Source organism: Clupea harengus, chromosome 20 (genome assembly GCF_900700415.2).
Source record: "Clupea harengus chromosome 20, Ch_v2.0.2, whole genome shotgun sequence".
NCBI lineage: Eukaryota > Metazoa > Chordata > Actinopteri > Clupeiformes > Clupeidae > Clupea > Clupea harengus.
Genome location: NC_045171.1, coordinates 10,976,958 through 11,000,247, shown reverse-complemented (window position 1 = coordinate 11,000,247; position 23,290 = coordinate 10,976,958). Strand labels below are relative to the sequence as shown.

At 43.7% G+C, this 23,290-nt stretch overlaps 1 protein-coding gene across 3 annotated transcripts in view; it reads right to left on the bottom strand.

Moving 5' to 3' along the window:
• Positions 1 to 53: 53 nt before the first annotated feature.
• The window catches only part of LOC105903527 (Kv channel-interacting protein 1), a 25,886-nt gene continuing 2,649 nt past the window's right edge, over positions 54 to 23,290 (bottom strand). For 2 of the 3 annotated variants that reach the window (XM_031587370.2, XM_031587371.2), the window contains exons 2-8: positions 4,584 to 4,708; positions 4,139 to 4,208; positions 2,888 to 2,958; positions 2,519 to 2,626; positions 2,151 to 2,255; positions 1,753 to 1,815; positions 54 to 1,327 (exon numbers count right to left, since the gene is read on the bottom strand). In XM_031587370.2, the coding sequence (XP_031443230.1) occupies positions 1,280 to 1,327; positions 1,753 to 1,815; positions 2,151 to 2,255; positions 2,519 to 2,626; positions 2,888 to 2,958; positions 4,139 to 4,208; positions 4,584 to 4,708 (590 nt within the window). In that variant the 3' untranslated portion in view covers positions 54 to 1,279. Of the gene's footprint in view, positions 1,328 to 1,752; positions 1,816 to 2,150; positions 2,256 to 2,518; positions 2,627 to 2,887; positions 2,959 to 4,138; positions 4,209 to 4,583; positions 4,709 to 17,568; positions 17,764 to 23,290 lie in introns of those variants that run through there. The other variant, XM_031587369.2, reaches the window with a different exon arrangement.

The window sequence follows — 23,290 nt, the reverse complement described above, 5'->3', positions numbered from 1 at the left end:
CTAAATTGAATCATTCACGCACACACGCACACACGCACGCACACACAGTTCGGCTGGCCCAGTGCAGTTCTCTCCTGTAAACTAAGACAGACAGACTAACAGACCAATACAGAGACAGGCTGACGGATATCAGACGAAGAATCCAAGGTTTTAAATCCAAGGCAAATGTCACAACTACAAGCACAGGCCAACAGCAGATACACACTGCAGCAGAGACACATCTAATAATTAGGACACACACTGAACATGGTCAAGAAATAGGGAGGGGGGGGGGGGCAATATTTACACGGGACGTTGCAACTGGACCGTAGGAGTGGTTTCAATCTTGGAGCAGAGGACACACTGACGAAGAGAAGGCAGTAGCCCTACAGGTTCGGTACTGTTTGGGTCACATCAAATTCAATTAATCTGCATGTAAAGAGTGGTATATGATTGTCTCCAATACAGGTAGGATATAAAAAAAATTCCAGACAAACCATTGTTGTGTCCTAATGAGAAACTGTCTTTCCACCGTAGAACCGAGCGGTTATCGTGCCAAAGCGGACTCACAGGCCCTTTCCATGTCGTGCTGCTAAAGTAGGAACATGAGGGAGTAGTGCAACGATAATAGGAAATACTGAATGCCAGGTCAGTGGTGGTTTGACCTGCATGTAATAGATCTGCGGCAGCTGTCTTAAGTCTCTATGTTAATCAAGGACTGGGAGGATTTGGACTAGGCCAGACACGATTAGCTGGAGTTTAGTTGTGTTTGAAAGAACGCTAACCACGGGACGAAGCAGGTAATCTGTGAAAACCAACGTCATTAAAATCATGCAACACACAATTACTCTAATGAGAGAACAGTAATCAATCCTGCAGTGCTGTGCGCAAGCGTGTCGGCGTGATAACGTTATTATGACATTAGCCTGCAATAGTTCACTTCCATGATCAAAACCATTCGGGTCTGCGGTGGAAAGGCATCTATGACGTTCCCTGTTGCATAACGTGAAAGAACAACTACACAGCAAACGACCAATTGAAACACCAGGTTTAGAGGCTTGAAGGAACGAGGGGGTCAAGGTCAGGGCTGATAAAGGTTGGGCCTGCACCCTTCACTGTTGCCATGGTAATGTGGTTGTGTGTTGTGCCAGGGATGTTAGTGACACCGTTGAAAGACAGCCAAGCAGAGTCAATTTTCTCTGTCACAGCTTGTTGTTCGACCATCTGATCTCATTTTGAATTCTTCTATCTGTGTGCTCCTGCCACTCCTGTTTCTCTGTTCCGCCGTGCCTCTTTTTGTTTATATTACATTCTCAAATAGCTGTAATGAGTCCATGATGTTTTCATCCTGTGAAGAGAATGAGAGATAAACGGGGAAAAAGAAGGAATAGGAACTTTAATTACAACCCACACAATGTAGACGCCAGGCTTCTACCCATATGTACTTTTAAGAAGCTACCACTAGAGGGCGAAGCAAACTAAAGAAACAAAAATGAACCATGTGTAGCCTATGTAATACTCTTAACCCATTATCAAAGAAGAAAAGGCTCAGAGGGATTGTGCATAAGAAATGTATTGGTTCAGTTGCAAAATACCTGATATGAATTAAACAACAGGCTCAGAAATATAATCTGAAAGATTTAGTAAAATTGCATTTTTCTTGAATATTTGCATACATTCTGGCACATGCATACTGACATTTGTTAAACAATATACAAAACAAATATGACAAGTTGACATAGGAAAAGAAATTGAATGGACAGGGAATCTCACCTCTTGGCACGAGAGAATGAACTCGTCCAATGTGACCACCCCATCTCTATTTTTGTCCATCTTCTGCAAAGTTAAAGATGCAAAGAAACGATGACGGCATGGTACATTCAAGAGAGCTCTTCACTTATATTCAGTCTAAACTCATCGTCAGACAACACTCTCCTCAAACAGTTGAAATAAATCAGATTTAGGGGGAAATGTATTCTTATTAGTTTTGAATATGTGCCTGGTATGCATGGATGCATCTATCGGTGTATGTGTGTGTGTGTGTGAGAGTGTGTGAGAGTGTGTGTGAGTCTGTGTGCGTGCGTGCGTGCGTGCGTGCTTGCGTACGTGGGTGAGTGTGTATGTGTGTGTGTGTGTGTGTGTGTGTATGTGTATATGTGCATATGTTTGACCTGGAAGAAAGCATCCACATGTTGTCTGGGGGTGTCTGTCTTCAGTGCAGGGTATGTGTATTTCCCCATCATGGCATAGATGGCTCTGACGATGTCCATCATCTCCTGAATAACACACATTAAAGCAACCACAACAATTGAAATGAAAAACAATTTCCATGTGAGAATATATGTCCCCATCAAAACATTGAGATTGCAGTTTACACCATCAAAACAAATGGTATCAATAAACTTCCACTAGAGGCAGCAGAGGCCATGTCGATCCGTCCAGGCGATTATTTGTTAATTAATTAATTAATTCGTTCATTCATTCATTCATTCTTTTCTTTCTTTCTTTCTGTCTTTCTTTTCACAAACAATGCACAGACCTCTTTGTTTATGTAGCCATCTTTATTGATGTCGTACAAGTTGAACGTCCACTGTAGTTTCTCTCTCGTCGACCCTCTCAGCAAAATAGACAGAGCCGTTACAAAGTCCTGAGAGAGGAACACAGAGAAGAGCAGAGAAATACAAAAAGTTTTCAAAGAGAAAGCAAGAAATATCATGAAGGAAAGAAAACTAAGGGGATAAATAGTTGAGTGTAAAGGAAGATAAACAATCTTTGATGAATCATTTTGCTGGACCAAAAGGCTGTGACTGAGGAAGAGAGAGCCACTGAGATTACAGACAAAGTCAGAAAAAGATTAAAGTGCAGGAGTCAGAGGCTTCAGACAGAGAAAGAGCTGCCAAGCGATTACCTCGAATTTGATGGATCCATTGTGCTCCGAGTCAAAGGCGTTGAATAGATAATGTGCGTACGTGCTGGCATCTAGACAAGAGCACAGTAGGAGAGGGGGAGAGAAAAATGAAGGGCAGTGCAAAGTGATTCAGCTCTCAAGTTCTTCTTTACAATACAATCAATACTTATACAGTGGTACACAACACACTGCTCTGAATTCTCACCAGTTTAACCATTATATTTAGCCTAGACTAACAACGGAAAGTCTATATTTCCATTATTTTTAGCTTAGACTTAGCCTGACGATGTCATACTCATAATTCTAGTCAGAATATGAGTCTGATACCACTCTATTGGGCTGTGATTATGGGGCGTGTTTCAACCGAACCAGGAGAAAAAATGCCTCTTCGCTCAATTGGTTACCTACAACCAATCAGAACAACGTAGTATGTGACCTGGGCCAGCTGATAAATTAAACTTTTACCGGATCCCGTAGGAAGGAAGGCAAAAACTTCTTTTCGATTGACAAATGCCTTGATCGCGTTTCTCTGTTCCTCTTTCAAAACGAATGCACTGTCAATGTCTAAATTGACTCGAATCTATACATTTTAGCTCTCCAGCGGCAGCTATGTTTGTTGAAAACGTATTCAACCCGTGTGTTGCTGACGTGGTTGATTACGTTACTGTTGATCATCTGTCCATCATCGTATAAAGCCCGCCTTGACAATTTTGATTGGTCAGACCATTTCTGTTCGCAGATAATTTCTCCCTAATGGAGCGACGCCAGACCGAACTTCCCGACTTCAAATGTTGTGGGCGGGGCTAAGTTCGGTCTGGTATCCAGGCTAGCTTAGACTAACAATGGGCAGGCTATAAGTCCATTATATTTAGCTTAGACTAACAACGGGCAGGCTATATGTCCATTATATTTACCTTAGACTAACGACGGGCAGGCTATACAGTATGTCCATAGTAGTAACAACTGGCTGCTGTGGGTTGAGATAGAACTAATGGCAGAGGCTTCAGCTTAATAACAATGGACACATTTAGTTTAGTTGAACTGTTTTGGGGTCCCAAATCCTGCATACATTTTGTCAACGCTGCCAACTGTCTTACAAAAGCAATAGGCTACACTCAAAAGTCATGATGTAACATGCATATTCCATGACGATAGGCATGTAAGGCATGTTCACAACACCCTTAGTCATGGTATACTCAATACATCACTTACTTTTGTGTAACAGACACATACGCAAAACACACTACTGACCTCCATGTGGAAAAAACTGGGAGTATATCTGTTTAAAAGTGTCTTCATTGACAATTCCACTGGGGCACTCCTAGAAGGGTGAGAGAGACAGAGGAAGATTTTCACAGCTTTCACAGAAGAGCTAAAGAAAAAAGACCACTTTGTACACAAAGAAATCTTTGTTGGCAAAAAAGGCACTCCAGGACTGAACATGTCAAAAGAGCACACAATATGCTCCGTTCAATAATGCAGCAAAGAATTGTAGTTTCATAAAACTCTTTCTAACTCCTTTTAAACACTATGAAACAGCAGAACTTAGCTCCAAAGCGGGGGGTGCATTTGCTCAACACCAGCCCCGTAGAGGCATAATGTGGTGAAAAGTGTCGTAGCAGGAAGCGATGACTGAAGGAGTTGAGGGGAAAAACTCTGAAGGAGTGAAAGAGCCAAGGCAAGTGTGCATACGTACGTTCTTGAAGCCGCGGTAGAGCACCTGCAGCTCCCTCTTGTTGAAGTTGGTCTGGGACTCCATCTGGTCCAGGCCCTCGGGCCGGTGGCAGACCATGGTCATCTCCAGATCATCATCACATTTATCTGCAGTAACACACACACACACACACACACACACACACACACACACACACACACACACACACACACACACACACACACACACACACACACACAGCAATGAGTGGACTACCAGTGGTTGACCATGGTCATCTCCAGATCATCATCACATTTATCTGCAGTAAAACACACACACCCACACACAGTAATGAGTGGACTACCAGTGGTTGACTCTGTAATTAGAGTGAATAGTCTGATCGTTTTTAGAGGAGAATCCATAGTTTGACCCAAAAAGTGTATTTGTCGAGGCATAATATTTGACCTTCACCAGGTTATTCAGGAAGATTGAAATTATAGCACCAGCATTTTAGATAACGGATAGAGGGAGAGAGAAATATACAGAAAGAGAAGTAGAGAGAGATTGGAGAGAAAAGATGGTTTCTCTCTTGTCAAGAGAAAAGAGACAGTCTTTTATGTGACCTCCCTGGCCATCAGTGGAGCCCCCCTGTGGCTGGGAGTGCCGTCCCAGGGCTCGCCAACCCAACTGATCCCACCATTAACACCTCATTACACACAGCTCCCGGGGAGAAACAGCAGAGGACACACAGTCGCTCAGAAGGTGAAAGAGAGAGGAACAGCGGAAAGGACTACAAAGGACACACTCCCACCCACACAGAGCATGGCCATGAATAACACTCTCAGTATGGGCACGGTTAAAGTGCTCTCAAAGAGGATGCACCCTTGCGCCCATTCAGCACAGATGCACAGCCATTACACATATATTCATTTCTGCCTCTAAATGACTGTGATCGTTAGATTGAGGATGTCATTCTGGATTCAACATCATGCAACAGTACGTGAAAAAACATTGTATTGTCCAGGCTACCAATCAACTCAGCATCTTCTGAAGCTCACAACCACATGCCAAGGCTGGTGACACTTTTGTTTGACTGCTCTTTCACCACTGTCACATCCTACTATCTAAAGAGGCATCTTTCAGTGCAAAGCTAGTCCTTTAAAAAATCAGTGGCACAAAATCACGTCCTCATTAATCGCATCAATCTTAAGTATACTATATGTATAATATAGATTATAGGCTGGCTATGTCGAATGAGATGAACAACATGAAAACACAAGTTATCCAGGTAGAATACCAAGCATCTATCCAAGTACCTGTGAGGGCGAGGGCTTTCTGAGCTTTTTTATCGATCGTGTCAAGGCTCCTGCTTGCATTGCAAGATGAACCATTTTAAAGAAATATTCTGGCCAAATTGATCTGCCTGTGACAAATGGTCAAATAAAAAAAGCACTGAGTAAAAGCAACGTGCAAAGGTCAAGCTCACAGTGTGCATGACAATCATCATCGCCTGAATCACATGACACGTTACTATCAGTTAGAGCTAGTGAAGCTATTTGATGTCCATTTTCATACTTTACTGTCAGGATGACAGATCCTTTCAGTATTTGCCCATATTGAGTGTTTGCTCTAGACTAAATTAGATCAGCACGCATTTCACTACCACAAGAAAATAAGTATGCGTATAGAGTGGGGAGGATTAGGGAGACAAGATCTCTGGAGACAAGATCTCTCCATTTTGTAATTATAATTCAATGGTGCACCGCTGGTTTAACACCTACGTGCAGTCGCTTTACACTGTAGAGCACTCATATACACTCAGACTGGTTTATCGGTGATGACTGTATTTGTGAGCATGAACAGTTTTCTTTGTAGTTGGCAGATCAGTTATCTCACAATGGGATGAAATGTAAATGAAATGTGCATTTGAAGGGAATAGCAAGTGAATTAATTAAATTAAGAACATTCCCCATGAATATGATCACTGAAGTTAGTTAGGTGAGGATATTCAAAGTTCAAAGATTTAAGGTTTTGTTTAAAGCTTTGCCGTACTCAATAGAAACAAAATAACTGCAAGCAACCATCTATAAGGAATATTGCTGAATATCAAATAGACTCATTAAGTAAATTCTCATTCACACATTTGCTTCACTTACATTTTGATGCATATAAGACATCAAACTGTTTGTTTTTTCAGTGAATGAGATGAGCAGTATATATTTCTATACATTTTCACAATAGTATTTAGACCCAGATACACGTATGTTGAAACAAGTTATTCACTCTTAATTAAACGATTCTGGAAGTTGTCAAAGTAATTGCAAGAAATTACAAAAACAGTGAGTGTGTTCACACTCAGATTTGTATTAAGCGAAATGTATCTTTATCAAATGTATTCTCACTTTACAGTCCTACAGTACCTTTTGTGTTGAGTTTCAGCTATGTTGTACTCGACTGTAAACTAACTCACCCTCATTGTCCATCAGCCCTAGCAGGTACAGGAGCTTGAGTGCCGCAAACAGAAGTAAGACGATGAATAGAGTATGGAGCCCATCTCTTTCTCCTCCTCCCTCTTCTCTTTCCATCCTCTGCTAACCTCACTCAGCCCATCCGACCAGGTAACTCGTCCAGGAGTCTCCTCTCTTCTCTTCCTCCTCTCCTTCCTCCTCTTCTCTAAAGCTACCTGCTCTGTGGCTCCCACCCCAAATAAATGCTTATCTGTCTCCCTGTCTCTAGAAGCAGCTGGGATTTTAAAAATATACGCCAACACCACCCCCCCCCCCCACCCCCCCACCCCCCCCCCCCCCCCTACACCCACCACCACCACCACCACCTCTACCTCCCCGCTTCTCTCTGACCTTCACTTCATACCATGACTGACCTGGTTACCCTTTTGGACCTGGTTACCCTTTTGTCTCGTTCTTTCCATCACAGATTCCAGCATGATGGCTTCTGTATTCGTCTTTGAAAGTACAGTCACCCATGGGTCAACTTCGTCAGGTATCCTTTGAGATGCAGTCTGGGTTTCTTCTCTTTACTTGTACCAGGCAAGGGCCATGTGATCTCGTCTTTACTGTATCATGCACAGGCTCCAACACCAGCAAAAGCTTAACTCTCCACAACATACCTATAGGGTAGTGAGTGGTGATTTATATCGGTGTTAAACATTTAAACTTCAGGAAACAACATGAGTTTTCTTAGAGAAAGAGACAGCAAGAGAGGCAATGTGGTGTGAGTGTTTTTTGTGTAAGAAGACTGAACTAGGTGGAGTATGAATGTGTGTGTGTGTGTGTGTGTGTGTGTGTGTGTGTGTGTGTGTGTGTGTGTGTCCTTGACAGTCCCAGAAAAACAACTATCCCTGGAGTGTTTTGATCCCAGGTACAGCTCACAGCAGGGTGGAGAACAATGAGACACTCACCTTGTTTCTACACAACAGTGGGACAAAATGGATGCCAGAGCAATTTCAGCAAACCTCTGATGAATGTTACTCTATAGAGTTGTGCTAAAATATGAATACTGGATTGGTTTATTGATATATTTTATAAATGTATTCTCTCAAATAAAACATGAAAGACATTGTGACACCATCACAAACACCCCCCTCTAAGGTTTGATAGATGAAGCTCATTAACAGAGCTCAAGTTCAACCTGTGAGTTCACCTAAAGCCTCCGTCTATTGAGGTGACTTACAGATATTCCTGTCTACTGCTGCCATATTTACCAGTATTCTGGCTGTTATCAGAGATGTATTAGCACTATTTGCACGCACAGTTTGATTTTGTATGAGTATTCCATCAAAATGATTTTCACAACTTTCACAGCAGTAATACAAGAGCACACTAACAGTGCCTGGCAACTTAACATTCATTCAGGCCACTATTTCTATTTGGTTTCTTTCTGCATCCATTTTTCAATCGGATTTAGAATTTGCTCAATTAACCAGCAATATATTTTTGGTTGTGACAGCATTATCACTCTCGGGGTTTTTGTCAAATGTCTATCTATACACGTAGAATGCATTAATGCTTAAAGCAGCAATAGGTAGTTATGTTCCAAAACTAGCAAGCTAACTACCTAAAAGGCATGCAAAAACCTTGCAAACACCACCAACAGCCCAGTTGGCACTGATAGAAGCTTACCAACACACTAACTGGTGTCTTTTGGCAGTATAGCTGGCAATGTCATGCTGTGAAAGCTTTTCTTCCATTTTTGCAGGGTGAACACAGAACTACATAAGGCATATCCTGGATGGCTAGTGGGAAAGACACAGGTGTTTAGCTGTCCTTCACATGACCATATGTAATCCTCATGTCAAATTGTTGCATAGTGTTACTTTAAAGTATGAGTGTTAATAAATGTAAATGTGACAGTGAATACTTTCCCATTCTTTTCATTGTGCATCATGCCTATACAGACAACACACAACCAGTCAACAATGACATCTAGTGTCTACCACTAGATGGGGACAGACCCATATCATGAAAACCATCAAAGGGGCAGAGAGCAAGTGATGTACAGAGTGATGTATAGGGACTGGTACATCTTTCTCCACAACATATGCTATATAGTATATAAGGTGTTGCTGTATTAAAGTGCTAAAGCAAAGTGTTGCTGTCTGTGCTGCTTTAGCATGTTATTTTTTGTTGAGATGCATTCATGCAGAACAACCTCTGGCACTGTATCACACAAAATTCTCTCTCTCTCTCTCTATCTGTCTGACCAACTCCCTCTCTCTCTCTCTCTTTTCCTCTCCCTCTCCCTCTCTCTCCCTCTCTCTTTCACTTTCTCTCTATCCTGATTTTACTGAGTCTGTTTTAAGTAGAAGCTTTTTGGGGAATAGGAAAAAGGACATGAATATGTTAGTCTTTAATGTGACTGCCACAGCAAGATAGCTACTCTGTCCTTTGCAAAACTCAGAACCAGAGTAGGTCAGAGTGGTAGGGAAAAGAACCAGAGTAGGTCAGAGTGGTGGGGAAAAGAACGCTGTATGACATCTCTGACGATGTCCCAGGCACGTGACCCAGACATGTGGCCTCACATAAGATGGTTTATCTCTTTCCTCAGAGGCAGGTGCTGGAACCTTTAGAAGCTCCTGCTTGAAAGGTGGGTAGCAGACATTCAGTAGAGGGTTGTGCATGGAGCTACAGCAATAAACAGACAGATGAACACATTGATTCTTCTATTGTGGTGGTCTGTTTTTGCTTTTATATATATATATATATAGTCTGAGATGAGCTAACTTCTTTCTGTTTTCACCTGATTTGTGTTTTAAATGTCAGTGCAAGCCTTCACAACTGAACTGTGTCTCTGGGCACCAGTGTACAGTGTTTGGAGAAACTGCGTTGTGGTTATTTTGACTTTTCTGTTGGGGATAGCAAGATTATCCATACGGATGCCAAGGGAGTCTACGCACAGGCAGGGATTTATTGATTGCATTGGCAGTTTCAGGGAGCTGGCTGCATGACACAGGGTTGAGTGCACATATTTGTAGCTGTTGGACAGCCTAATAGTGTTTCAAGGCTTTTGGGGCATTCAGAATTCAGAATGTCTTGTGTGCTGTTGATGGGAATGGACAGTCATTTGTGAAGGCTTGTTTTGGTGTATTTTGTCGTCTATTTTTCCTTTTCTTGTCTAGATGGTGGACTATTCATTTTTGAACCAATAAAATGGGCACTTTACAACTCAGTTATCTCTTTCTTCTGTATATATATATAACTGTGTGTGTGTGTGTGTGTGTGTGTGTGTGTGTGTGTGTGTGTGTGTGTGTGTTACATCTGCCTGCTCCTCCAACCTCTCCACCAATTGTGTTATTCCAGATATCAGAATTACTTTCCCCCATTCACTCTCTCTCTGTCTCCCTCTTACCATCTCCCTCTCTCTCCGTTTTCCTCTCTCCCTCTTCCCTCTCCGTCTCAGCCCCTCTGTCCTTGCTCACTCTGCCGTTCTTTTTGTCTCTCCTCTGGAGCTGCACGTCTCATTCGTCTCAGTAATCCCTTCTTGTTTTGCATAATCTGAATTAGCATAATCTGTGTATTACCATGGTGATGAGTGGTCTGGCTTGGCTCTTTTTTTTTTGCCACTGTGCTATTATCAGTAAGGGCTCTCCGGAGCGGATTAATGTACACACGGGTCTGTTCAAGGAGTCAGAGAAATTTCCAGCGACGGAACAGCGAAAAGATCCCTAGTTTGATAGGCACTTACGGAGAACATCTCAACTATGGCCTCTCATACTCTCTTAGTTCAGTCCCCTGGAGGCTCTGTCATGGCACAGTTTATCAATGATTACAAGGCAAAGCACATACAACACACACAACACACACACACACACACACACACACACACACACGCGCACGCCCGCAGAGGAACACATAGAGGAATATCGATCACGGCACTAAGCACACAGCCCAAAGGAACAGAATAAACTCCGGATGCATTTCCACGAGAAAATGTGAAGTGTGATTGCTCAGCAGCAGTTGAGGGTCACAAACAGGAAATGCATGAATCAGACATGGGAATAAAAACAGGAAATTGTGACTGAATTGTGTTATACAAACTATACAAGAACACACATATATCTATACATAGAGATCTCTGTTGTCATCATTACATCTCCATAGTCACTCAACATCAGCCAGTGTCTCCTGTGCAGGGGTGCACACACACACATTGTCTGTGTCTCCAAAACAAAACTGAATTTTTGGTCGACATGAGAGCAATCTGTTGGTGTATTCTGTTCAAGAACGTAGGCCATATTTACGAATGGTGTGTGGTCTGTGTTTTTATGACCAATGCCTTAAACAGTTGTTAAACATAACAGGGCAAATGCTCTGCCAGTGAGTGTTTGCCGAGTTGAGCTTTAGAACTGTACTACTTACCCAACTGCCCAGACAACTGCATTAGAAACCTGTCAAACAAGCCCTTACGGATGTCTAAACTTTCTCATCATCATTTAATCATAGGTGACATTTAAACGCCTCTTGGATAATCACCCTTTGTGATCTGGGGCTTAATTTGGAGCACTTTAATCGCACCTGATCATTGTTTGATTAGATTAGTTAGATGCGTCTAAGAGAAAAACACCCTTCGTAAAATTGATGTATGTACTGTATGTTCATGTGGCTTGAAGGAAGGTAGGTGATGAATGCAGTTTTATAACAGGGAAACTGTGCTGGTTAAACAGAGTGGTTAGTGAGCTAATGCCAGCTGCCTTCGCTTTCTTAATGTTTCTGTCATAGTATTATCGAGACACACTTTTTGCAATAGGATGATGCACATATCCTAAGCATATTATACTCTAAGATTATCAACCATTTCATTCTCGACATCTCTGTCCACCATAACAAATTATCTAGCCCCACAGAGCATATTCAGTTTGTCACGATACATTTAAAAAGAGGACAGTTGAATGTTTCTGCAGGAGGCCGGGGAAAAACCTCCAGCTCTAGCTATTTTTCCGGTTCTGTAGCCGATGGCTTTTAACATTCCGAGTTTAACAAGCTACGGCTAAACCTAGTAGTCTGTACAATGCAAAGAGGAAGGCAAATTTATCGACCAAAGAGTAGTCTCCACAGAACGTCTTGAATGCATGAATTATGGAGCTGGCCCTGTAATTTCCTAAAGGCTGTCCAGGAACACTCATCAATAGAATACTTTTTCTCCAGCAGTTGAAAAGGTCATACATCTGGGTGATGAACGATTCCCTGCCTCTGGAAACGCTCAAATTGAATTACAGCGCCGGATGTCACACTGGCTAGGCATTAAAGGTGGGGGGTTCATCAGTTTTACACAGATACCTTTAACTGCATTGCCGTCATTCCTGAGGTTAACAGAGGCCCCGTGTCAATGCCATACGTTAGCTAATTACTGGAGTACACACACACAGATGTTCACAAATCAATCGCTGCTCATTAAGTGTCGGCTGACAGATTGAGAGCCTTGTTTGCTCTCTGTCAAGTGTGACGCTCATTGAGCAGGGAAGTAAGGCATGCAAGGGCGGGTTGCAGGGGCTTAGCGAGCAGTGATAAGGATTGTGTAACAACTGGAGTAGACGAACGCATGGGTTTCATTTTTGTGCAATTTCTGCATAAACGCGTTAAAAAAAGGTTACTGTCATTTTCATTTCCTCATGAAAGATGGAGCTAATAAAGTATTTTAATCGGAGAAAGCAGACATGGATTAGAAAATGACAAAATGCCACAAAATGTATTTAGCAAAATTGTATTGATTGAGAGGGAAAGAAGAAAAGAGAATGTGTCTGAGAGAAGCTGATTTGAGACCAGTGTGTAAACAAAACATCTGTTGGAGGAAAAGGTCTCATCAGCACAGCAGTGTACTGCTAGTAGTTCAGGCTCTGCATGAGTAAGACCCAGTCTAGCCTGAAGGTTTACAGACCAGGGGGCACCAAACGGAAATACACACACACACACACACCCTTAGACACACACACACACACACACACACACACACACACACCCACAGACACACACACAAACACACACACACACACACACACACACACACATACACACACAGAACAAAAGAAGACAAATGGACAAAAACTGACAGGCAGACAGGCTGATAGACATGAACTAAACAACTCTTCGAAAGAAAAGAACATGAGCAATCTATGATGCACATGCACTAATGAATAGGCTGATGGCAGGAGACCATGTGACTCAGCTCGACACAGTGAAGGACACGACGCATGTTCTGATTGTAACGTCACTGTCCAGAACACAGATCATGCTATTCTGTTAACAGCACTTAGACCACATACTTGACTTGACAGGGCACACACACGTACACACGTACACACACACACTCGCAAGTGCACATACACACACACACACACACACACACTCGCGAGTACACGTACGCCACAAATGACCCCACTGAGACTGTCCCAGAGAAATGACTTAATAAGCACTTCCACACCAATGAACATAACTCCTGTCACCATTGCAGCACAAAGGAAGAAGGGAGAGAGGGATATGGGGTGAGAGAGGGCAAGAGAGGACAGACATAATGAATATAAGACAGACAGAGGAAGCGCAAAACAGGAAGGCAGAAGCTAAGTGACGAGAAAAGATAGAGAGAACACACAAACGAGTGATGATAGGAGGTAAAGGGTGATTAAATAGGAAGAGCAGAAGCTGGGGAATGGGGGATGGGAGCTGATGGAGGTGAAGATTGGAGAGAGGGATGGCTTAAGGGAAGAATATGGAGGTGAAGATTGGAGAGAGGGATGGCTTAAGGGAAGGATACAAAGGTGAGAGTGATGGGAAGAGAGGGTGATGATGAGATACAGGATTGATAGAGAAGAGGAGTGACAAGAGAGAGGCTGTGTGCGTGTGTGTGTGTGTGTGTGTGTGTGTGTGTGTGTGTGTGTGTGTGTGTGTGTGTGTGTGTGTGTATAAGACAGAAAGAAAGATAGGCAGAGAGCGAGAGACAGTGAAAATTAAGACTTGTGGCTGCAGGCTGCTCAGGGATGGAGGGAGTAGAAAGGAAAATAGTGGAACAGAGAGAGACGGAGAGGGAGAGGGAGAGGGAGAGGAGGGGAGAGAGAGGGAGAGGGAGAGGAGGGGAGGGAAGGGGTGATGGGAAGATGGAGAACCTCTCAAACAGTCACCAGAGAAAAAGCTCCGCTGCCACTGCCGCCGCAATCAAAGAGGACAAATTACAGGCGAAAAAGCCCCCGAAGTCATGCAGGGAAACTCGTCGGAGAAGCAAAAACACCCGGCTCGCTGCTCAGAGCTCTGGAAACAAAAACAGCAAGCTATGTCAAAAAAACACCCCCACATTACATATTACACACACAGCACACGTGCACAACACACACACACACACACACACACACACACACACACACACACACACACACACACACACACACACACACACACACACACACACACACACACATTCAGCACAAACACAGATTTGGCAGGGAAATGCTGTCATACTCCCATTTCAGGGACCACTGCACTTTAACAGTCCAGCTTGTGTTTCTAAACACCATAGCACGGCATAAAGTGACACGCTTTGGAGACTATCCCCTCCAAACAGCTAGCCTTTTGGCCGAGGACAACAAAGGGAGAGGAAGGTTCACAATAAGCGTTGGAGATGGCAGTATCTCTTCATAAAACACCACATCTCCATGACCCACCATGAAACTCCACACGTTGTTGTGTGAGTGTAGCAGGCAGAGGACAACAAGATTAAGGAGAACGCAGCAGCATCAGACACCCTCCAGGCAACATCACCATCACCCACCAAGACAAAAAAAACATCACAAAAATACACCAAAAGTCAGTGACATAACGACAGAGCAGCCGGAAAAGGAGGAATACGCTGTATGACTAATAAGAATCTGCAAATCTGCAACACAGTTAACGTCACCGCGGTGACACACGGTTATATAATTTGGATGAAAAAAAGCAATTAAAAAATGAAATGACATTCACTTCCTGTCACAGTGAATATTCAAAATAAGTTACACCCCCCCCCCCCCCCCAGTGTCACAGTCTATTTACACCACCCATAAACACACTTCAGAGTAATGGTAAACACTGACTCTAAAATCCACACAGAAACACGTACACCCCTGTGTGATATTTCTGCATGAATAAACTCAGAAATCACAGAAATCACTTTCCATCATTTATGAAGGCATGGAAGGCACCAAGGGCCTCTTGAGACCCCCACCTGCCAAGCAGAATGAATCTTTAAGGGGGTCTGATGCCACTGGGATGTGCTTAGTCATTTCAATAGGAACACCTTATTCCCTACAGGTATCGACCGGATTGGATGAAAGCCGTGACTCATCTGATTCTATCCCATCCATCCATCTATGCATCCATCCATCCATCCATTTTTTTCATTTTTTCATTCATTATTCAGTTTGTCCTTGGATGTGAGAGATGAATGGATGAAGAGATGATTGGATGAAGAGATGATTGGATGAAAACCAGCTGACGCCGAAGGGCTCCTGCACGTCCTTTGCGATGTGTGTTTATGTGTAGGTGCCAAACACAAATGAACGATGAGCATTCTGTTCATTCCTGTTGCCCTCGGAGGGCCTGGTGCCAGATGGGTACCGTGGACAAACTGTCTGATCGATAACGGCTAACGGATCCTCCATCACCGTCGCCATCCCTGTCTAATTCAATTACATCGCTCATCGATCAGCCCAGCCGCATCTCGGTGGCACGCGACTTGATGGGGGGATCCATTCCCCTGCCGTTGGTCCGTCAGTCTGTCCGTTTGGGGGGCAGAGCATGTCCTCTGAGCTTTCTCAGCATCACCTCAGCGCAAAGCCCAGCTAATCCTCTCCCCTCATTGCGCAGGGAGTGAATGATTCCCCCCCCCCCCACTGTTCGCAAACACACACGCACACACACACACACACACACACACACACACACACACACACACACACACACACACCGGCTCTCCAGGGGCAATCAAACTTCAGCTGGTCTTTCATGCTCTGAAGGATACACACAATCCTTCCTTTTCTCCTGTACAACAATCCCCTCCATTCTCCAGAGAAAACGAGGTCCCTTCAGGGACGAGCGCAAGGTTTCTGTGTGCTGCACCAGAGCTGAATACAGAGGACCATGAAGTTAACAGATGCTGTGTTGCACGAGGATGATGGCGCTTTTGTGATATTCACCACAATGTGTTTACGGTGTTTATGTACGAAATTGTCAGCTTTCTACCGAGCGCTTCTGTGTGGATTTCCAGTTATTGGTAGAATATGATTCTAGAGCCAAAAAAATCTTATCCTGAAAAATGAGTTTGTGGCAAGAGAATAGAATACACCTGGAAAAGTGAAACCAGTCATGCCACAAGAACAGAACAAGCAACCAATAACAGCAGCTGCTGTGTTGTCACTGATGGATCTACAGGCAGCGCAAGCTACAAAGAGAGGTTGCATGGCCTCGACACAAAAGGACCATCATCAAAGAGAAACACGTCCTGGAGGAGGAAGGCGGCAAGCCTGTGGCTTCCTCTGGACCTCTTGTTTTCTTGTTCCTCTCAGTCTCTCTCTCTCGCACTCGCCATGTTGGTTCTTTCCTTCTCCTTCTCTGTCTCTGACTTCCTCTGTTTACTTTATGTGTATGTGTACATCTCTCTGTGTTTGAACTCCCACCCACCCTCTTGGCATCAGTGACCCAACAACGCTAACCACCCCACACAACACCCCCACCCCCACTCCCTCCCCAAACTGCCATCTTCTGTTGCCATGACAACCCTGCTTCCAAGGTAACAGGCGAGGAGAGAATGAGTGTGTGAGCTGAGTGATAAATACCCCCTGTGCGTGCACACTCGTGACATCAGTCACACCCCCACGCATAGAGTAGACACACTCAAGACTACGCAGGCACACACACACACACACACACAACCTTACACACAAACACATGCATACACACACGAGTGCAGTACATGCGTGCATGTTTTCAAGCACAATGTAGCCATAGAGGCGACTAGACTTGCTTTGCTGTTCTGCTCCTCTGTTTCTCATTCTCTCACACCTGTTACTCCCAACTGTCCTGACTTACTCTCCACAAGTCTGCACTTACAGGAACTGTTTGTGTGTGAGTGTGTGTGTGTGTGTGTGTGTGAGTGTGTGTGTGAGAGAGAGAAAGTGAGTAAGTATGAGTGTGAGCATGACATTCAACAGATGACTGACGGTGTTCTGCTGCTCTCCTGGTTTCAATGGAACTAAAAGGATAACATCAACATGTTTACATCAGGATCTCTTTAAGTCATACCACTCAAGGTGAAGTTGGTAGTGCTGAAAATGAATGTATACATGCCCTATATTTTCTATATATTTTGACTTCATGCAAGACTTATGTGTGTACATATTGACATCCATATTTCTGCACTGGCATGAACATAGGAACATCTGAATATGTGTGGGAGACTGTGAGTGCTTAATTGAGTGTGTTAGTGTGTGTGTGTGTGTATGTGTGTGTGGGTGTGTGTGTGTGTGTGTGTGTGTGTGTGTGTGTCTTACCTCCCCTAGACGGCCTCCTCTGCTTTGTCTGCATGGTCAATGTGCCCACCACTGCACCCATGTTGTCGTCGTGGAAACAAGGCTGTGTCTGTTGAAGTCCGTCACGTGTTTGAAGGGTCTCACTCACACTCCTTCTCTTCCCTCTGCTTCATTCTCTCTCTCTGCCTTCCTCGACGTCTCCCCTCTTTCTTACACCACACTGTTGATGCCCCTCCCTCTCTCCCTGTCTCTCTCTCTCTCTCTCTCTTCCTCTCTCTCTCTCTTCCCCCTCCCTCTTTACGTCTCTCTCACACATACTTTGTTCATTACACACTTTCCCACTTAGCACGTCTCTCTCTCTCTCATTCTCTCTCTCTCTCTCTTTCTTTTTCTTTCAGTTTGTTGCTGTCGTCATACTAAGCCGTCACAAGGAGAGATCAGTGACTCAGTGTCAAAGTGGAGCGCTGATCTCTACTGTATTGCGCATCCCCCCTCAGTATACACACACTCTCACGCATGCATAATCACACATTCCCTCTCTCTCTCCCTCTTTTGCTCTCTCTCTCTCACACACACGCAGCTATACATAAGAATTACACACGATATTCACTCACATAAATACACATAGATTAGGCATGGATATTGCAGCCTCCAGCCATATTCAGGAATATTCACTTGAGGTTCTGATTCTCCACTCAGCTCTGTGAATGGCTTGCTGTTCCCCCCTCTGCCCTCTGTCTGTCTGACATGATGCACTTCATCTCACAGACCTTGAGTCCATCAGCTCTGTCAGGCATCCATCACCCCAGAACATAGGAGAGGGATTCAGAGAGACAGGGGGGTTGGTAAGCACAAGAGAATATCATCTCCATTTTAGGGACCGCACGGCAAAGCGTACGCCGCGGACGCTGCACTCCCAAAGGGTGCCCCGTTTGTTTGATTCTTTTCCGCCGGCACCAAATTAAATGGGAGGCCTGGCATCTGTTTTGTGGCATTCCTTTCATAAAGTTTCCTGAGTGGCTCTGTAATATATTCTGTGGGGTTTTGACACCACACAAACACTTGTGTATATGGAGGACATGTAAATGTGTATTTTTCAAATACAGCATATCCTTGAGAATATTCTCGACAACACTGTATTATGCATTCTCCTGACTCTACATGACAACAGTCCTCCTTCTATTCAAGCACTGAACCCCATTATCCCTCAAACAGCACTCTCTACCCGGCTGTCATTCATGAAAGAAAAAGCCTTGAGAAACTAACATGCCATCTGAGGAATCATTTCTCACCTTCTTTTTTATTATTTATTATTTATTATTTCCATTTCAGTCTATCCATCTCGCCCTAACCTACATAGCCTGAATATGCCTTAATAGAAAAGCAAACATATCTCCAGCTCAGGGGCTTGAAGCTGACTGGAGATCAGCAAGGAAGACTAGTACTGCACTGACAACACACACTGGACTCTGAAATAATACTAACCATATGCCACAGTGTAGCACCAAAGCCAGCAGCACACAGGGAGGTCTGCAGAAAATGCTGGCAGATAGCTTGTATGTATATGCATCCAACTGTATGCAAACACCTCTCATTAGTCTTCAAATCTGACCGCTTCATGCGAGACGAAAGGACATCTATCTTCAACGAAGCAAACAGGGACAAATACAAGCTGCTCCTATTTTAGTAACTAAACACATCATTCTACAACATCACTCCGTCAGCCTACGCTGACACTGAAACAGCTATCAAAACAAAATACCATTTTTTGATGCATTCCTATCAGACTCTCCATCTATCACTCCAGCTCTGACCCCTGGTGCTTCATCTGTAATTTCGACACCCCTTTATTCCACATCTCTGGCTCCAGTCTGATAAGAAATGTAATTTCCCACCAGCTTGCGCAGTACACATCATACTGTTTGATGTTCACACTGTAGGCAGACTCAATAAAGGACGGTTATAACCGTTAAAGTACCCACGCAATAACCCCGAGTCTCACAGGGATACTGAAGAGACCCAAACAGACCCGTACAGCGCTAATGCACTAAACCATACAGCACCACCATAGAACTTTCCAGATATAAAAAAAAAAAAAAAAAAACTATATGTCATATTTACAAGGTTACTGTGAAGATTACCTAATTAGGTAGATGAGGAGGAAAGAGAGTAGAAAGACAGAAAGAAAGGGGGAGAGAGAGAGGAGGGGACGGAGGGAGAGAAAGGGCAGCTGAGCGAATCACTCTCAATCTATTTTTCTGGAGCAGGAATGGAGAAGCAGGCGTGCTGCGGTGGCTCTCTGCTCACGAGACAGATATGGAGAGGGAAAGTGAGAAAAGACAGGCGTGGATTTATAGTTTCGTATGAGCATTTTTATACGTATATGGAAGCCAGCCATGAAGCAGCCTGACTGACAGAGAGAGAGAGAGAGATAAAGAAAGAAAGAGAAACAGAGAGAGACACAGAGAGAGGCAGCATTAGAGAAAAGAGTGCTAATTGAGAAAGTATTATATGTGAGTTTCTCCTATTCTATGAGTGTGTACTATTGCCTTTTGGTTTGTGGGGTGACCCAACCAAAAGAACGACTCCCAGCATCCCAGAAGACCACTACCCCGCACTGGCATCCTTGTCTCTGGGTCCCTCTGGCTTGATCTCTCCCTCTGTATTGGAGCTGTGGTCACTTAGCCCCGCAGTTTGGGTGGCTGCTTTTCCTCAGGGTACAGTCACACAACACCTACCCTTTTAGACTAATTAACAGCAGTAGAGGACAAGTACACACTATCATTTAGAACAATGTTCCCTGTGCAGGTGCATCCATTCCATCAGTCTTAAATCAGATTCTACACCATAAGAATCTACACCTTCAGATTCTACACCTTCAGATTCTACACCTTCAGATTCTACACCATTAGATTCTACACCATCAGATTCTACACCATCAGATTCTACACAATCAGATTCTACACCATCAGATTCTACACCATTAGATTCTACACCATCAGATTCTACACCATTAGATTCTACACCATCAGATTCTACACAATCAGATTCTACACCATCAGATTCTACACCATCACCAACAACAACTTTTTGCAGCACACGATTTTTGTGAGATGTTTTTCAAGCAGATATTTAATGAAAATGTAGATGATAATGAGGAGTGTTAGGACTTTTTGAGGAATGTTTGAGTAAATGCTGAACATCATGCTGCATGTCATTTTAGTTCACGCTCATTTTTGAGACAATTAGTGTAGTAACAGCTTCAGGGCTGTTCAGTCATTTATAGCCATCAATGTCTCTGTCTGCATGTCAGTACCCAACATCATAAATTGTTGTTATTATGTTATATGTTATTTTTTATCTTGTATGCCCGTCTACTGCGTAGATGTTGCCTGGCAGGTCATAAGAATTTCACTGCTCTGATGACGCTAAGCTATTTGGTGCATGTGACAACAAACACTTTGACTTTGACTTTGATACCCAATCATTAGGTATAATACTTAATGAATAAATATGACTTCATGGAACATGCGCTGTGACACCCTTCACAGGCCTTTGCTGACCGGAGATCCTTTGATCGTGGCTCTGTTGCTTCTCCCCATGGAGGTACACACATACTGTGGCATATGTTTAATTATAGTAGCACAGACAACCACATGGTCCCAGACAACCAGCTGATCAACAGAGGACTCCGTGGCAAGTGGTCACACGCACCCCCCAATGGCTCTATGGAAACTAGACACAACATGCCACACATTTTCCAACCAGTGTCACCATAAACATACAAAGACACTGAACATGAACAGATACACACACGCAAACGCACACGCACACAGACACACACATACGTACAAACACACACACACAAACAGAGAGAGAGGCACACACCAGCAAACCTAGCTGCAAATTGAAACACTGTGTGTTTTATGTACTGTATATCTATGTACCTATAGTTATGCTACCTAAATACACACACACACACACACACACACACACACATGGGTTGCACACATCACATCCAAAGAAGTTCTCTGCAAAGAAATGTTCCCCTCATCTGAGTAATTCTCAGTTTTTGAGAATGAATTGAGAAGATCTGTCTTTAATCTTTCCTGAGAAGCCAGGGGTTCATGTCATTTCCCTCCTGCCATTGCAGGCATTTTATCAGACAATGGATATATTAAAGGAAAGATGGTAGGAGATGAGAGGAGCCGGGTATTACTATAAATCCCCCTGGCTTTCTGTCAGTGCCCTGAGTGGAGAGGTAATGGCTTTACTTTACTTTTTACTGGAGATAAAGCTTTCGCAGAGCTGCCAACTTTTGAGTTCAGCTTGGAGTGAAATGTGTTCACAGTGTGTGTGTGTGTGTGTGTGTTGGGTGGGGGGGGTTTGTTGTTATACAGGATGAGCCCCCCCCCCCACCCGACTCAAATTTAGAAGACTAATACTAATATTTATTCAGCACTTCAGATGATACATAATTCACTTTACCTTTCCAGAAGTCTCCTCGATTTCCCTCCGTATGCATTAAGACACCAGCACATCAGGCACAGAGTACCATAGTTACTGTCTGCTTCTTTAGGGAATAACAATTAGCAGCTAATGCTAGCTGCTAACACTAGGCATGTCCAGATGTTTGACTGGTACCGTATGTCTTCTCCTGTTTTTAGGCAACCTAGTGTAAGAAAAGGCATATGTGGGGTGAGTTTGTGAGATCTGTGTCTATTTCGTGACTCTCACGCTCAGTGCGTGAGAGTTTCCAGTCCTGGCTTTTGGACCTCCTTCTGTGTCAGGGAGTTCACTCCTCATTTCTCAAGGAGGAGCACATAGCATGACTGCACATGGAGAAGATGTTGGAGTGGAAATGAGACATCTCAGCATTGGCAAACATGCTTGGCTTCAGGTTGAGGACTGTGAGATATGCATGAAAGAGTGGGAGGTAGAGAGAGATAGAGAGAGAGAGAGAGAGACCGAAAGAGAAAGAAAAAAGGAAAGAGAGAGAGGTATATGGGGCTTGGTTGACTGCACATGGAGACATCTCAGCACTGGCAAACATGCTTGGCTTCAGGTTGAGGACTGTGAGATATGCATGAAAGAGTAGGAGGTGGAGAGAGAAAGAGAGAGAGAGAGATGGAGAGAGAGAGAGAGAGAGAGAGAGAAAGAGAAAAAAAAGGAAAGAGAGAGAGAGGTATATGGCGCTTGGTTGACTGCACATGGAGACATCTCAGCATTGGCAAACATGCTTGGCTTCAGGTGGAGGAATGTGAGATATGCATGAAAGAGTGGGAGGTAGAGAGAGAGAGAGAGAGAGAGAGAGAGAGAGAGAAAGATAGAGAGAAAGAGAGAGAGAGAAAGATAGACAGAGAGAGAGAGAGCGATAGAGAGAGAGAGAGAGAGAGAGAGATAGAGAGAGAGAGAGAGAAAGAGATGTAAAGGGCACTTGGCTGGGAAGAGTCCCACAGAGGGGGCCAGAAGCTGGTGTTTGAAGCAGAGCTCTTTTGCTCTCCTAATTGTATCATTTGCCAGGGCTCTTTTGAAGTACATGGATAAGAGGGATGATCAGTGGGATTGCTCCATGTTACTGTATAATTACCGTTAGCCTTATTAGCCTGTAGCTAATGGCATTCACTTATAATTAATGCTCTTCCAGGCCTGAGGGGGTGCAATTAAGCAAAGGGAAATCTCTTCATGGCTGCCATCAAATGCAAACACTATAGAACTGTGAATAAGAGGAGGCTTATGATAT